Source organism: Oncorhynchus nerka, linkage group LG4 (genome assembly GCF_034236695.1).
Source record: "Oncorhynchus nerka isolate Pitt River linkage group LG4, Oner_Uvic_2.0, whole genome shotgun sequence".
NCBI classification, from domain to species: Eukaryota; Metazoa; Chordata; class Actinopteri; order Salmoniformes; family Salmonidae; genus Oncorhynchus; species Oncorhynchus nerka.
Window position 1 is genome coordinate 14,253,514 of NC_088399.1, and position 17,716 is coordinate 14,271,229.

The 17,716-nt window shown below is 41.7% G+C and overlaps 1 protein-coding gene across 1 annotated transcript; it reads right to left on the minus strand.

Annotated features, from left to right (window-relative positions):
- Window positions 1-14,260: 14,260 nt before the first annotated feature.
- Window positions 14,261-17,336, minus strand: LOC115118538 (diacylglycerol O-acyltransferase 2-like). The gene has a single exon (XM_065017246.1). The coding sequence runs from the start codon at window positions 17,289-17,291 to the stop codon at window positions 16,311-16,313; it is 981 nt and encodes a 326-aa protein (XP_064873318.1). The 5' UTR covers window positions 17,292-17,336; the 3' UTR covers window positions 14,261-16,310.
- Between the last annotated feature and the right edge of the window lie 380 nt (window positions 17,337-17,716).

Below are 17,716 nucleotides of genomic sequence, written 5' to 3' on the forward strand. Positions count from 1 at the left end.
CCCTGTTTTGTAACATGATTCACTCTGCCAGACACTCCACTAATAGATCGTCAGAAGGGTGGAAAAAGGAAACGTCACAGAAGCACTTAGCCACTCGCCCGTGACTTGATAAGATGATTTAGCTAACGTGTCCTGCCTGCTCAACGTGCCTGCTCAACGTGCCTGCTCAACGTGCCTGCTCAACCTGCTCAACGTGCCTGCTCAACGTGCCTGCTCAACCTGCTCAACGTGCCTGCTCAACGTGCCTGCTCAACGTGCCTGCTCAACCTGCTCAACGTGCCTGCTCAACCTGCTCAACGTGCCTGCTCAACCTGCTCAACGTGCCTGCTCAACGTGCCTGCTCAACCTGCTCAACGTGCCTGCTCAACGTGCCTGCTCAACGTGCCTGCTCAACGTGCCCTGCTCAACGTGCCTGCTCAACGTGCCTGCTCAACCTGCTCAACGTGCCTGCTAGCTACTAGCTTAATTGACAAACAGAGAAGGAAGCAGCTAGTGATATGGGCCACTAATAAACTGGTGTACTAATTGAGAGGGTTGTGCTGATCTATTGGGTTTCAAATGTCTTCTTCTCTTGAAAATGAATAACAAATGGAAGTTTACCTGTATTTGAACAAAAGCCTGCACACCCACTTCCCAGACTGAGGGTTAACCACATGTTTTATGCAATTGCCCTAACAGGTATTTTACTTTGGGGGGGGTTAAGTGCCTAGCACAACAACAGAACATGGGATCAGAGAGCAGCATCCCAGTGTCAATTACCACATTACGCATACTTTTTTATACATACATAACGACGCTGCTAATGGTTGGCCATGGAAATGTGGTTAAAAGTCATGAAAAAGTCATGAAATTACATCTGTCAAAATGTGTATGAACCCTGTCCCTTATTTCCATTGCGGTCGCTAGATGTATGTATTGATCGGCTATGAAAAGCCGACTGACATTTACTCCTGAGGTGCTGACCTGTTGCACCCTCGACAACCATTGTGATTATTATTATTTGACCCTGCTGGTCATCTATGAACATTTGATCATCTTGCCCATGTTCTGTTATAATCTCCACCCGGCACAGCCAGAAGAGGACTGGCCACCCCTCAGAGCCTGATTCCTCTCCAGGTTTCTTCCTAGGTTACGGCCTTTCTAGGGAGTTTTTCCTAGCCACCGTGCTTCTACACCTGCATTGCTTGCTGTTTGGGGTTTTAGGCTGGGTTTCTGTACAGCACTTTGAGATATCAGCTGATGTAAGAAGGGCTTGATAAATACATTTGATTAGATTTTTATTTGATGTATTGCGCTCTGTAGCAGCCTTAATCAGAAGCAACCTCCTTTTTTTCTTTCCCCTGTTTGAGGGAAAGACGATTTTGTCCTCTGTCCTTTATCTATCACCTTCAAATGCTCAAAGATGGCCAGTGTAATAAGATAACAGGCACACAAGCGTATTAGGCTCTTTCTCTTGTACACTGAAACTATTTGTCTCCCAACAAAAGACACGTTATTCAGTGGATGGACAGCTTTAGTTGGCTGTCGACCTGTCAGGCAATTCATCCTTGTGGTGTTAATCTCATCGTTAGCTAACCTAGCTGTCCTCCAGACCTGAGTTGGGATTCATTGAGCTTGCCTGGTGCAATGGAACCAATAGGACAGTCACTGAACTGCAAACCCCGCCCATCTGGCGCGCCAAACAGGTTAAAGCAAAATGCTAAAAGTATTTGAAAGATTTGAAAAAGATTTTAACCCAGGTCTGTGCTCCACGTTCGTCCAACACTCAAAGCCAGTTTGTTACAGCTTTCTGTCAGGGCTATGACCTCTCTTGAGGCATACTGAAAGCCTCGCTCACTCTAGCTAGCAGATATAATGGTTCTGTTGCCATAATGGTCTATTCCTAAAGGAATCATTCTAACAAAGACCTGATTCAGAAGAACTTGATTCATGCATATGTAGTCCCTCTGTTGATGGTTCTGATTAGGTTGTACTTGAAAGTATCATGTTTGGGAAAAGCTAACCTTGTCTTCATCAAGATAGATGACTGACATAGGAGGTCCATTTGACTAATGGTACTCGTGTGACCAAATGCACTTTGATAACATGCTGAGGTGTCACGCACCAATAATCTTTGGAGGGACCACAGATGGCCAAATATTTAATTAATTCTGTGTAAAGTAAATTACATCCTATGCAGGGGTGCCATGCATCCCAAAAATCTGAGGGGGCACAAAGAACTTGAGGATGGCTGGGTGGGTTGTCCAAAGGTTGTAGAATTTAGAATTTTTCAAACGCCTGAAAAAGCGTTTTCCTGCAATCTAGAGGCATAATCATTATCCTTAATTTTATGTAAAAATATGTATATTTTTCTGCATATCTAAGCATACCTCTTGAACTATCTGTGTTCTCCTGACCGGTTGGTTCTCTTTTAAAGAAACTATACTGAACAAAAATATAAGTGCCCACCCACTGGGGAGCCAGGCCCAGCCAATCAGAATGAGTTTTTCTCCACAAAAGGGCTTTATTACAGACAGAAATACTCCTCATTTTCATCCACTGTCCGGGTGGCTGGTCTCAGACAATCCCGCAGGTGAAGAAGCCAGATGTGAGATCCTAGGCTGCGTGGTTACAAGTGGTTTGCAGTTGTGAAGCCGGTTGGACATACTGCCAAATTATCTAAAACTACTTTAGAGGCAGTTTATGCTATAACAAAAAAAACATTATCTGTGGACATTCCTGCAGTCAGCATGCCAATTGCACGCTCCCTCAAAACTTGAAACATCTGTGGCATTGTGTTATGTGTCATAACTGCACATTTTAGAATGGCCATTTATTGTCCCCAGCACAAGGTTCACCTGTGTAATGATCATGCTGTTTAATCACCTTCTTGATATGCCACACCTGTCAGGTGGATGGATTATCTTGGCAAAGGAGAAATGCTCACTAACGGGAATGTTAACAAATGTGTGCACAAAATTTGAGAGAAAAAAGCTTTTTATGCGTATGGAAACTTTCTGGTACCTTTTTAATTCAGCTCATGAAAAATGGGGCAAACACTTTACATGTTGCATATATATTTTGGTTTCTTTATAAATGCTTCTCTGCAAGGAATGTGTTTTATTCAGTACATTTAGTTATTGCTTGCTTTTCTAAAGTCTACCAACTTTCTAGCAGGCATGCCAATTAAGATAGACAAGCTAGCTATTCTAACTTGAGTGATAGCCTGAAATAGCTTCTTGGTAGCTAGTTATGAGGATGGGGGACTGGGAACCTAGCTAAGCTAGATAAAGAAAACTTCAAAAATTGCTAGATTGACTCCCGGGTGGCGCAGTGGTCTAGTGCACTGCATCGCAGTGCCACCAGAGACTCTGGGTTCGAGCCCAGGCTCTGTCGCATGCGGCGACGAACAATTGGCCTAGCGTCGTCCGGGTTAGGGAGGGCTTGGCCGGTAGGGATTTCCTTGTCTCATCGCGCACTAGCGACTCCTGTGGCGGGCCTGGCGCATTGCACGCTAACCAGGTCGCCAGGTGCACGGTGTTTCCTCCGACACATTGGTGCGGCTTGCTTCCGGGTTGGATGCGAGCTGTGTTAAGCAGCAGTGCTGCTTGGTTGGGTTGTGTTTCGGAGTACGCATAGCTTTCGACCTTCGTCTCTCCCGAGCCTGTACGGGAGTTGTAGCGATGAGACAAGATAGTAACTACTAACAATTGGATACCACGAAAAGGGGGAGAAAAAAATTACATTCGAAAAAAAATGCTAGATTAATAGTAGTATTACAGAGAAATGACAAGAACATGTAAATATACATTATTAACAGGACAAATCTGAGGGGGCACATGCCCCTGTACCCCCTATGGGCATGACGCCAGTGGTATTAAATAAGGTGATTGCTGCCCATTTATAGTTTTGGATATGTTTTTAGAGGATGTGCCCTTCATTTGATCCATTTGTCAAAGCCCCTATGGGCCCTGGTCAAAAGTAGTGCACTATATGGGGTGCCATTGGGATGCAGACAAGATGATAGCAAGCTGTCTATGGTTTGGATCTCAGCACATTTAGATAGGACCCAGTCACTAATCACTTGATGCTCTGACCTTCAGATCAAGGGGAAGAAGGGTGGTCCAGGCTCTCACATTCAAATCAAATCAAATTTATTTATATAGCCCTTCGTACATCAGCTGATATCTCAAAGTGCTGTACAGAAACCCAGCCTAAAACCCCAAACAGCAAACAATGCAGGTGTAAAAGCACGGTGGCTAGGAAAAACTCCCTAGAAAGGCCAAAACCTAGGAAGAAACCTAGAGAGGAACCAGGCTATGTGGGGTGGCCAGTCCTCTTCTGGCTGTGCCGGGTAGAGATTATAACAGAACATGACCAAGATGTTCAAATGTTCATAAATGACCAGCATGGTCGAATAATAATAAGGCAGAACAGTTGAAACTGGAGCAGCAGCACAGTCAGGTGGACTGGGGACAGCAAGAGTCATCATGTCAGGTAGTCCTGGGCACGGTCCTAGGGCTCAGGTCCTCCGAGAGAGAGAAAGAAAGAGAGAATTAGAGAGAGCATATGAGGGGTGGCCAGTCCTCTTCCGGCTGTGCCGGGTGGAGATTATAACAGAACGTGGCCAAGATGTTCAAATGTTCATAAATGACCAGCATGGTTGAATAATAGTAAGGCAGAACAGTTGAAACTGGAGCAGCAGCATGGCCAGGTGGACTGGGGACAGCAAGGAGTCATCATGTCAGGTAGTCCTGGGACATGGTCCTAGGGCCCAGGCCAGTTGAAACTGGAGCAGCAGCATGGCCAGGTGGACTGGGGACAGCAAGGAGTCATCATGTCAGGTAGTCCTGGGACATGGTCCTAGGGCCCAGGCCAGTTGAAACTGGAGCAGCAGCATGGCCAGGTGGACTGGGGACAGCAAGGAGTCATCATGTCAGGTAGTCCTGGGGCATGGTCCTAGGGCTCAGGTCCTCCGAGAGAGAGAAAGAAAGAGAGAAGGAGAGAATTAGAGAACGCACACTTAGATTCACACAGGACACCGAATAGGACAGGAGAAGTACTCCAGATATAACAAACTGACCCTAGCCCCCGTAAACTAATGCAGCATAAATACTGGAGGCTGAGACAGGAGGGGTCAGGAGACACTGTGGCCCCATCCGAGGACACCCCCGGACAGGGCCAAACAGGAAGGATATAACCCCACCCACTTTGCCACATTCAGTGGGACTCTGCAGTGACAATGAGTGGATTAGATAGTTATTAATACTGATAACTCTGACTGGGTTGAAAGGTTCAGCAGAGTTTCACAAATTAGATGGAAGATTTCAATTGGTGATGAGTCAGAAAGGCCTTCAAATGGGGATTATTGCGATATACAGTATATTGGGGATGTTGAGTATTGCTGTCTATGACTTCGTTTATCGTAATCTCTAAAATGCAGAGGTGAAATCTTTCTCCCATCCTTGAGCAGGTAATTACAACGACACCATGCAGCTTGTTAAAAATTTAATTTAATGTTAACATGTAAATGTTTTCTTGTAGGGTGGCTCACAGGGTAAATACACACAGTTTGCTGTGATTCAGATTCAGTGTGTGTGTGTGTGTGTGTGTGTGTGTGTGTGTGTGTGCGTCCCTGCATGTGTGAATGAGTGAGTGATAAGATATATGGGGAGTGTGTGTATTCAGATGGGTGGAGGCGTTATCACAAATAGAATAGCTGTCCTGACACTGATTAACATCTCCCAGGCTGTCTGAGGGCTTTTGAACTCCTGTACGTTCGCTCCTGAGGACACACAAGGTCACACATACACCCACCCCACTGCAGATAAGATCCATCCACCAGCTAAAAGGGATACTTGCAGATATTGACGCACTGCCTCTCACACTAGGGCTAAAACACATCTAATCATAAAGCCCACTGTGTGTGTCCCTCTGTCCCCCCAGACCCTGCTGTCCAACTCAGGCCACTATAGTTTTATGGGACATGAAACCTGACCTACTAGGAAATATGTGCTTTCCCGGGGAAATTATTTCCTGTTCCGCTTTCGAGACATTTTTCGACCTGTTTTCAACTGATATTGTTGTAACACTTTTGACTGTTTTTGTTCTTTCGACGCTCTTCCTGTTTGGGTTTCCTGAGTTATTTTGTGTTACCGGTTGATGAGGATGTCGGGGAGATATAAACAGACCCTTGTCTATCTGGACTTGACTAGAATTTATTCATTTGTATCTAGATTTTTTTTTAGACTTAGTTTTGTGACAAGGCGTGTGACTTGAATATAAGGGGTATTCTTGATTTGTTTTGCATGTCTTTTGTCTCTCTGTGTACTACTGCTGGTTTTGGAAAATGTATGCTACATCTGAAATTAAGAGTTTTATATATTACATTTTCTGGGCTTTTATGAAGCTATTCACATTTCCTAAGCCAACATTGAATTTAAGTAGATAAAGCATTATGGTATGTTGGGCAACAGTAACAAAGGCAATCTAATCATTAATGTTCAAGTACTGTATTATCTAATCATCTGCTAAGTGAATGCAGACGTCTTGAGTTTCTCTTTAGTTTTGCTAAATCTAAACCATATTCCCGCCCAAATTTTATTAGATTATTGATTAAAAATCTGAATTATGACTCATCCGGACCCCAAGTAAAGGCGTTTTTAAATTGTTCACACTTAGTGCCTATTAACTGGCAGCAGTAGTGATTTCTATCCACGGATTACTCTTAGAGTACATTCTCATCGCAAATTAATTATCTGGCAATGCAAATTAATTTAGGCATTTTCACTCTCTTGGCTGGAGTAGTGTTGTTGCTTAGCAATATCACTGATGTATAATAAGAACTGGAGACCGCGCCCAAGATGTCTGCCTAGTTGTTTTCAAGGTAATCGATTCATGTTGCATATGCCGATTCATGGACTGTCTGTATCTGGGTTGCATCCGGTTTATACAGACCAACAGCTCACTCATTACGCACAGGGAGCAGCGGTAGCAGCTACGACGTCATCACATTATCCAAAACATGGCAGACATCTGATGAATGTAAAATGTTGATATCTTCGTCTGTGGATCTATGGATGTTTTGTGCACAAAGGTGATGACTAAAGAGTCTATTAGGAATTTTCAAATCCACTGGTGTAAAGTACTTAAGTAAAAATCATTTAAAGTACTACTTATAGTTTGGGGGGGTATCTGTACTTTACTTTATTATTGATATTTTGACTACTTTTAATGTTACTTCACTACATTCCTAAAGAAAATAATGTACTTTTTACTCCATACATTTTCCCTGACACCCTAAAGTAGTCATTTACATTTGGAATGATTAGCAGGACAAGAAAATTGTCCAATTCACACACTCATCAAGAGAACATCCCTAGTCATCCCTACTGCCTCTGATCTGGCGGACTCACTAAACACAAATGCTTTGTTTGTAAATGATGTCTGAATGTTGGAATGTGCCCCTAGCTATCCATAAATTGAAATGATTTACTCTTACTTTTGATACTTAACTATATTTTTGCTATTACCTTTACTTTTGATACTTAAGTGTATTTAAAACCAAATACTTTTAGACTTTTCTCAAGTAGTATTTTACTGGGTGACTTTCACTTTAACTTGAGTAATTTTCTATAAAGGTTTCTTTACTTTTACTCAAGTAGGACAATTGGGTACTTTTTCCACTATTGTTCTTCTCTATGTGGCCGTCTATGAAAATGTTATTTCTAGACCAGGCATCAGTTAAACTGCAGGACCAGTCGAAAGATGTGCTTCTGGACCGGAACCCTGGCCCCTTGAGCAATATCAACTATGAATGCAGAGATGCAGGGGAGCAGCACAGACGCTCCTCCACGCCCCTGGAATGAGTTCTGGAATTCGCACACGTTATGCATAACAACTATCGGGAAGCACTTGCTAATTTTCCCATGGCGTACCCCATCAATTCAGTATGCAGTGCCTCAGCACTTGGCTTGAGTGTCTCATAGATTAGGTTTAATAATGAATGTGTTATATTTAATATGTATTACTGCGAGTACAGTACACGGCAACCCACCAGTGGAGTGAGTGTAGGGGAAAGGTCTTTGATGCTCCTTTTATCTTGGGGTGGTTGAACGATAGTGCAAGAGATGGCTATGCTGCCAAGGCTCCACATGTTCAAAGACAGGCAGTAGAGAGAGATGTGGAGAAGAGTTCCCTCAGTATCCCAAACCACTTTTTTTTTCGATAGAATGGAGCATGAAAAACATGAAATAGTAGCTTAATGCAGAACACGACCAAGACTGCCAATGAATCATGCTCACTTTATAACAAATGGACCTTGAGGGGTATTTCTCATCAATGATTCACAAAGTGGCCAGAAGGAGAATGATATCGGGACCCCTTTGCGGATTTCTTAGAACCTGAGAACGTTCCCTGTCTTTCCATGTCCAAGACGTTGACCGAAGACGTCCCGAAGACTTCACAGGAGGGTAAACATCCAGGGAACGTCCCAAGACGGTTTGACAAACTACTGGATTCCGTTTCTTGCAGCCCTTAATTGAAGCAATCACGAGATCACGTCATTTTTTTATTTTTTTTTATTTCACCTTTATTTAACCAGGTAGGCTAGTTGAGAACAAGTTCTCATTTGCAACTGCGACCTGGCCAAGATAAAGCATAGCAGTGTGAACAGACAACACAGAGTTACACATGGAGTAAGCAATTAACAAGTCAATAACACAGTAGAAAAAAAATGGGCAGTCTATATACAATGTGTGCAAAAGGCATGAGGAGGTAGGCGACAGGTAGAGATATTGGTGTGCAAAAGAGCAGAAAAGTAAATAAATAAATAAATAAAATAAAAAAACAGTATAAAAACAGTATGGGGATGAGGTAGGTGAAAATGGGTGGGCTATTTACCAATAGACTATGTACAGCTGCAGCGATCGGTTAGCTGCTCGGATAGCTGATGTTTGAAGTTGGTGAGGGAGATAAAAAGTCTCCAACTTCAGCGATTTTTGCAGTTCATTCCAGTCACAGGCAGCAGAGTACTGGAACGAAAGGCGGCCAAATGAGGTGTTGGCTTTAGGGATGATCAGTGAGATACACCTGCTGGAGCGTGTGCTACGGATGGGTGTTGCCATCGTGACCAGTGAACTGAGATAAGGCGGAGCTTTACCTAGCATGGACTTGTAGATGACCTGGAGCCAGTGGGTCTGGCGACGAATATGTAGCGAGGGCCAGCCGACTAGAGCATACAAGTCGCAGTGGTGGGTGGTATAAGGTGCTTTGGTGACAAAACGGATGGCACTATGATAGACTGCATCCAGTTTGCTGAGTAGAGTGTTGGAAGCCATTTTGTAGATGACATCGCCGAAATCGAGGATCGGTAGGATAGTCAGTTTTACTAGGGTAAGCTTGGCGGCGTGAGTGAAGGAGGCTTTGTTGCGGAATAGAAAGCAGACTCTTGATTTGATTTTCGATTGGAGATGTTTGATGTGAGTCTGGAAGGAGAGTTTGCAGTCTAGCCAGACACCTAGGTACTTATAGATGTCCACATATTCAAGGTCGGAACCATCCAGGGTGGTGATGCTAGTCGGGCATGCGGGTGCAGGCAGCGATCGGTTGAAAAGCATGCATTTGGTTTAGTCATAGTTTTCTTTCAGCGTGCTTGTCTTTGACTCACAGATTTTTTAAATGATCTAAGACCTACATTGAAGGGAATGTGTTTGGCATGTGTGATACACACTCCCTCCGTGTCGTCTGTGGGCAAAGATTGGCAGGGTTGCCAGGTACAACAGATGCCTGCATGGTGCAATGTGACTTCAAGCAAAAGCTCAGTCTCAGAATCACTGGATATGCTTCCACCACAGATCAAAATGTCAGATGCTAAGTGTTTAGTCTCAGTCTTATATTGAGACAATTACATGGTGAATGATGAGGTGCTCAAAAGTTCAAGAGTTCTCCATTGACCTTGACACAATGACGTTTAAAACCAAATGTATCCTCCGCAGCTATCTGAATTCTGAAACCAATCAACCTTGACCGTCTCTGATCTGTCTGTTACTGTATAAAACTGCAGTAGGCCACAGACTGTCCTCTTCTCTTCATCAGACTGTACCAGGCCGCCCAATCTTCAGCCCTGAAACATCAATGCCTATTGATTGATCTGCCTTTGATGATTCATGTTTAATGCAAAGTAAATCTTATTCCAGGAATGGAAATTACATCAATTGTCTGGGGATCACACGGGAGACATTTCTCACCCCAATAGGTGTGTCCCGAGCCATATATTTAGAGAGATAGACCAACTTTTAGAATGTTGAATATTGTTCTAATTCCAGACATTCAGTTACATAGCATTGTTAGAATATTCCTCATGTCATGTTAATGGGGAGCTAACATGGCTGCCATAGAATGTTGAAGTGTCATGTAAATACATCATAAAGCAGAAACCTACATTTCCCTACTCTCTAAATACATTGCTCTGGGTGTGTCTTATGCAGCGTTCGACCCTGGCACCAGACTCAATGGAAATGATTGAGACTGTTGCCCAGACGCTATTGCTAAATGTTAATCTAGGATCAGCTTCCAATTTAACATACCAACCAGAACAATTAGGAAGTAGAAAGACCAATGGACTTTACATTAGTTTACAGCCACATACAGTATACAGTGCATTTGGAAAGTATTCAGACCCCTTGACATTTTCCACATATTGTTACGCTACAGCCTAAAATTGATTTAAAACATACTCATCAATCTACACACAATACCCCATAATGACAAAGCAAAAACAGCTTTTTAGATATTTGTGAAAATGTATTAAAATAAAAGCAGAAATACCTTATTTACATAAGTATTCAGGTGCATCCTGTTTCCATTGATCATCTTTGAGAAAATTAACATTCAATTATCTGGCAAGAGCTCTGGTGGATATTCCTGCAGTCAGTATGCCAATTGCAAGCTCCCTCAAAATTTAAGACAGCTGTGGCATTGTGTTGTGTGACAAAACTGCACATTTTAGAGTGACCTTTAATTTTCCCCAGCACAAGGTGCACCTGTGTAATAATCATGCCGTTTAACCCTTTTAGAGTTTAAGCCCTGTCTAAGCTGGGAGGGGGTGGAGTGGTTCTAAGCCGTTTTAAGATGGTCCTATCAGGGATAATTTAGCTATTTGATTTCAAATGTTAAGATCCCTTAACGTATAAAAAATATATATATTAGATGAAACATTGAATTTGGCATTACTGATATTAGCCAATAGAAACACATTGAATTACATTCACTACATGGAACAATATCACAATGAAGTTTGTTTTTAAGTGTCTGTCCTATATCTGAGAGATATAGGAGAAAGATCAGGAAACTATATATATACATTTTCAAAAAAGTCCCAAAAAATGTTTTTGCTTTGTCATTATGGGTTATTCTGTTCAGATTGATGAGGGGAGAAAAACAATTGAATCCCATTTTAGAATAAGGCAGTAACATAAGGTTATAGAGGGCCAACTGATTGTTGTGGAGCTTCCTTAGTTAATGGTCACTGTAGTGCAATTTCAGTAAAACTGTTGTTTTAACAGTAAAACAACCCTGCACGATCACTCTTCATTATGAGGACCAATGGAAAGCTCAGAGTGCCATTTAAGTAAATTATAAATATACTTCAATTGAAAAACATACCCTGCCGTTATCAGAGTATATCTGATGCAGTTGAGAACCCTGTGTCTGTTTCATATGCTATGTTTTACTCATAATGGATGGATAATTATACAGAGAGAGGGGGAATAAGATATCTGGAGACTATTCTCATCTGCTTAGATATCTTTGAGAGGATTATTGCTTCCAAAGATTTTTATATCAAATCAGGAAATTGATTTGCTTCACCCACTCAATGTGAGAACATATGCTGATGACATAATCTCCCTGAGGATTTATTGTGTCCAATAATACATTTAAGCCCTCCGTTTTGTAGATTTGAAAATGCATGACTAATTTTTTTTTGACAGTGTTTTATCAATCGAAAAATATCCATAGACTGACATACTGTATTTTGAGAAAGCTGTGCGTAATTTCACTTACTCCATCGTAGACATGTATTTGATTTACCATCTTCCATGGATTTATAGGCCTATATCAGTAGAATCCTATCAATGAGAAATATATAGTCCTAATCAAATACAACAACAAAAAAGATGTATTCGCTATTTAAAAAATAGACCGATACTTTCCAATTGTTGCTCTAGAAAAATCTATTTAAAAAACGCATCACTGGCGCAAATTCAGTATGGGTGCCCCTCCCTTCCTAGCTGTATGATTGAGTGTGTACGGGGGAACCCGGTGATTTCCTCTACCAGTTGAGTCCATAAACTCTAGCACACACAGCAGACGCGCAACGATGTGCGCCGAGCGGTTGGAGCCAGTCTCCCTGCATTGCCAATTTCATTGAACCGAGGACTGCATTGTTACCATTTTTGAAGACCCAAGTTAACCTTTTATTCACAACATTTCTTCATTTTCGTCCTTGTCTTTTCAATATGTGCTGATATTGAAGGGGAGAGGGGAAGGTAGAATGGGCGAAACCCTCTGGTTCCCTGTGTAACTCTGGGAATGGATCCGACGTTCTCGCAGGGAGACAAAGGTATAAACTCAATGTTTTCACCTAAATAGTTGTGAATATTTTCTTATTTTTCCTGTTAATTTCTCAAAGATTTCGTTGTTTGTTTTGTGTATTGAGAAGATACTCTCCAGTAGTGTCTGATTGCCTGTGACAGGGTCGTCGGCATCGATATCGGCTTTTCACTTGTTGAGTGAATGAGCATATGCTTGTGGTGAGGTCACCTCAGTAGGTGGAACAGAAAATGGCTATAACTATATGTTATTTTAGGCTGAAGGTTAAATCGCCACCTAAATGAATGTGTCGTTACATTTGATATTGTAGCCTACACCTGTGACTAGGCTATATGTTTTAAGTGTTGCATTGGGTGTTAGCCTGTTTGTTGTGACTAACTTTTAAATGGTATTTTTTAAATATTTAATTCCAATATTCATTAGAAGCACCTTGATTTGATGAGGTCGCATTTCCATAGGCTACTGCATAAAATTCCAATTCTAAATCTATTTAACAGTAGCCTGTATATGTAAGCCCTCTGGACTTCTGAATGAATCTTCTGCATATTATAAATGTCATTCTTTTCCGTCTGTTTTTAGATTTAGGTATTCATAATTTGTATTTGATGGTCTATTGATGACCTGCATAAAGAAAAGTATGTTGTATGACCAGGTGCAGAACATTTCAAGATACTGAATACCAGTAGGCTATTGTAGTATATATTTATATCTATCTATGTATTTTTATAGGTATGTGTGCTTTGATGACAGAAAACTGCAATGATTTAGATTTGAACATGTTATAGGGCACACATGGACGTGTATTTGGTCCAGCACTGAGGCAGAATCATATTTATAATTAAAACCTGTCACCACTCATGACATTAAGCTGTCTAGTAGAGTGGCCAGCTTTTGTTCTACTCTAAATGCTACACAATGGCTAACATGGTTTACATTGTCTACAGTGCATTCGGAAAGTATTCAGACCCCTTGACTTTTTCCACATTTTGTTATGTTACAGCCTTATTCTAAAATGGAATAAATCATGTTTTACCCTCATCAATCTACACACAATATCCCATAATGACAAATGAAAAACTGTTTTTAGACATTTTTGCAAATGTATTAAAAATAGAAAACTGAAATAATAAATGTACATAAGTATTCAGAACCTTTACTCAGTACTTTGTTGAAGCACCTTTTGAAAGTGAATCTTCGCCCCAGTCTGAGGTCCTGAGCGCTCTGAAGCTGGTTTTCATGAATGATCTCCGGGATGCTGGCCTTCTAGGCAGAGTTGCAAAGAGAAAGCCATATCTCAGACTGGCCAATAAAAAGAAAAGAATAAGATGGGCAAAATAACACAGATACTGGGCAGAGGAACTCTTCCTAGAAGGCTAGCATCCCGGAGTCACCTCTTCACTGTTGATGTTGAGACTGGTGTTTTGCGGGTACTATTTAATGAAGCTGCCAGTTGAGAACTTGTGAGGTGTCTGTTTCTCAAACTAGACACTCTAATGTCCTCTTTCTCAGTTGTGCACCGGGGCCTCCCACTCCTCTTTCTATTCTGGTTAGAGCCAGTTTGCGCTGTTCTGTAAAGGGAGTAGTACACAGCGTTGTACGAGGTCTTCAGTTTCTTGGCAATTTCTCACATGGAATAGTCTTCATTTCTCAGAACAAGAATAGACTGGCATGTTTCAGAAGAAAGTGCTTTATTTCTGGCCATTGTGAGCCGTAATCAAACCCACAAATGCTGATGCTCCAGATACTCAACTAGTCTAAAGAAGGCCAGTTTTATTGCTACTTTAATCAGAACAGTAGTTTTCAGCTGTGCTAACATAATTATAAAAGGGTTTCCTAATGATTAATTAGCCTTTTAAAATGAAAAACTTGGATTAACTAACACAACGTGCCATTGGAACACAGGAGTGATGGTTGCTGATAATGGGCCTCTGTACACCTATGTAGATATTCCATAAAAAATCACCTGTTTCCAGCTACAATAGTCATTTACAACATTAACAATGTCTACACTGTATTTCTAATCAATTTGATGTTATTTTAATGGAAAAAAAATGTGCATTTCTTTCAAAAACAAGGACATTTCTAAGTGACCCCAAACTTTTGAACGGTAGTGTATTTTAAATCTAGATTCATTTTCCATGTCAAAAATTATTGGGATAGTTGGGTAACAACTACTTTGTCCTGTAGAGAAGAGTATGCCTAATATGTGTATGTGATGAGAGAGAAATATTGAAATGTTATGATAGATCTCTACAGCTTGTGAATCATAGCACTGAAAGACACTCCCACTCTGTTCATGTCCAAAACCTCTCACTACCGCTATCTGTATCCACTTCACAGTTCACAGGAAGGATTAAATAAATTAATACATTGTGGCAAAATCCTGTGGTCAAAGTGAACCCTCACCACAAGCCAAATGTATTCAAATACATATATCAGCAGAAAAACATCATTTCTATATAGCAAATAGTCAGTATTCGGCAGCTCTACTGCACAAGTTATTCAAAGTCAACTGTTATACTTGAAAGAATGTTATAATCCCTGATTAACATTGCTCAGGTGCTGCTGGTGGCTACAAAGTCTCATTGATTATACTCAACATGTAAGCACAGTATTTCTTCATAAATCCTAAGTCACACAATCAATTACTGTTTGTTATGAAATTGAGTGGATCTTAAAGGTATTCAGATTCATGGTTAAATTATTGCTACATATAAACCACATACAATCTCCCCTTGAATTCATTCTTACAGTAAATGCAGTCAAAGCGATGTGTCAATTAGACAGGCAGCTTGGTGGATCCAGGGATCAATGATTGGGACACCGCTGGATCAGATACTGAGTTGGAATGCTTTCATTCAAGTAGTCTCACTGAGTATGTTAACATGCATTCAGTAATAGGATCGTTGTAAATACTCTGATTTAATATAATAATTAGATTAAAACATTGTTATGATTTGCAAGAAGAAATAATTCCCTAAACATCCTGTTTACATGGACAGCTGATAATAAGGGTGCTTGATGGGACTTAAAGAAATGTAGAAAATGACCAATAAAAATGAAGGTCCTATCACAGCAATCATATCATTTTTTGGGAAGCCTATTTGATTCTGACTTCAGAAATATAGAGTTTGTATGTGAAACCTATTTTTTAGATGCATGATGATAGCACATGTGCAGATCAACACCGCAGGATCTCTGAATAAGGTATCCAAATCATTCAAAACATTGCAAAAAAATATAGGTATTTTAGTCCGTTTATGCTTCGTTTATGACTTTACGCCGATTAAGATAATCATGACTACTGTCAAACTCGCAGTACTGTCGTAATCAGTATATCATCGATATGATCAGTTAATATAGAATTATTACCGTGCGTGTAAACATACTCACTGTGGAGATTTACATTTACATTTACATTTAAGTCATTTAGCAGACGCTCTTATCCAGAGCGACTTACAAATTGGTGCATTCACCTTATGATATCCAGTGGAACAGCCACTTTAGAATAGTGCATCTAAATCTTTTAAGGGGGGGGGGGGTGAGAAGGATTACTTTATCCTATCCTAGGTATTCCTTAAAGAGGTGGGGTTTCAGGTGTCTCCGGAAGGTGGTGATTGACTCCGCTGTCCTGGCGTCGTGAGGGAGATCGGGGGCTACAGTACAGACAGAAGGACACCATGACAAATCACCTCATTCACGTTGTCAAAATGATTGGCTTATGTGATCAGCAGCTCGTGGCTGTCTGAGAGTCCACAGCTGACTTTGTGCTCATTGAAGAGCTTGGCCAGGGACTCCATGTATAGGCCATGATAGTGGTCCACCTCCTCCTGAGTGGGAGAAGGCCTCGTTGGCACTGGGATAGGACTACCCACGACAATGGTGACCGGGCAGTGGTAAGGCATCCAGAACCAGCGTTCACCCATGAACAGACAAGGGGCAAAGCCCATGACCTTCTTACAGAGTTGCTGTAACCTCCAGCCCACACTGCCTTCTGAGAAGATCACCTGGCGGAACATATCGTTTTCCCCATACGAGTAGACGGGCACCAGGTCAGCCCCAAACTCCAGGGCCACCTTGACGAAGCCTTTCCTCTGCTTCATAACCACAGCGTTGACCCCAGGCACACTCAGCAGAGACTCAGCAGCACCCCCTATAATAATCACCAGCGCATTGCCTTTCCCACTTTTAGACAAAAGGTGCTTGAGACTGGGCTTGCTGACTGGACAACAACCTGTGGCCATGACATATTCCCTGTAGAGGGGGATCTTGAAGAGGCCACTCAGGATGCAGAGACAGGAGCGCACCCCAGGGAAGAGGTCCATAAAGCCACAGGCCTCCGTGGTGAAAGTAGTAAAGGCTCCGACACTCAAGATCCCATGTGGATGACACCCTAAGATGTAGTTCTTGTTTGGGTTCAACTCCGCTGTCTTCACCAACTTCATTGGGAAGTAGTCCCTTACGAGCTTCCACACTTTCCAGTTTCTCACAAATGCAGTTCTCCTACCCCCTCTTTCAGGTGTGTGCCGGTCCTTTAACTGCCATATGAAGTAGAGAGTAGGCAGCAGCCACAGAGACGTAAACATAAGGTACACCATCAACCCAATACACGCCGGACCTAAGAGGGGGAGTGTCAGCACCGCTTGCAGAACACTGATATTCTCCAGGAAATCCTTCATCTGAGTCTTTTCTTGCTTCATCCCGTCAACCTTTTCTGTCCTTTTCCCAACGTTGTTCACAACGTGACTCTGCGCGAACAAGTGCAACTTTCCTGAGAGCACCAGTGCCCTGTGTGAATGTACTTTGATCACAGTTCCAGTGAGGCTGCAGATAACAATCACTTCCACTCCTGCAACACTTTGATAAACATGAGTCCAAAGTCTTTAACCATTTACAGCGCACCAAGTTAATAGTTTGAGTTTATTCGATTTTTTACAGGGACAGTGCACATTAATCAACGTTTCAGTAAATGTACCGGTTTTAACCAGCCGGCAAATTTTCAACCACACAGACAGTACAAAAAGCAACAAGACAAAATCCATAAAAGCAACAAAGTGTTTCCACACCTCACAAGCTACAGACAATAGACAACATGGAAAGCGGCAACACACAGCTAGGGATTATG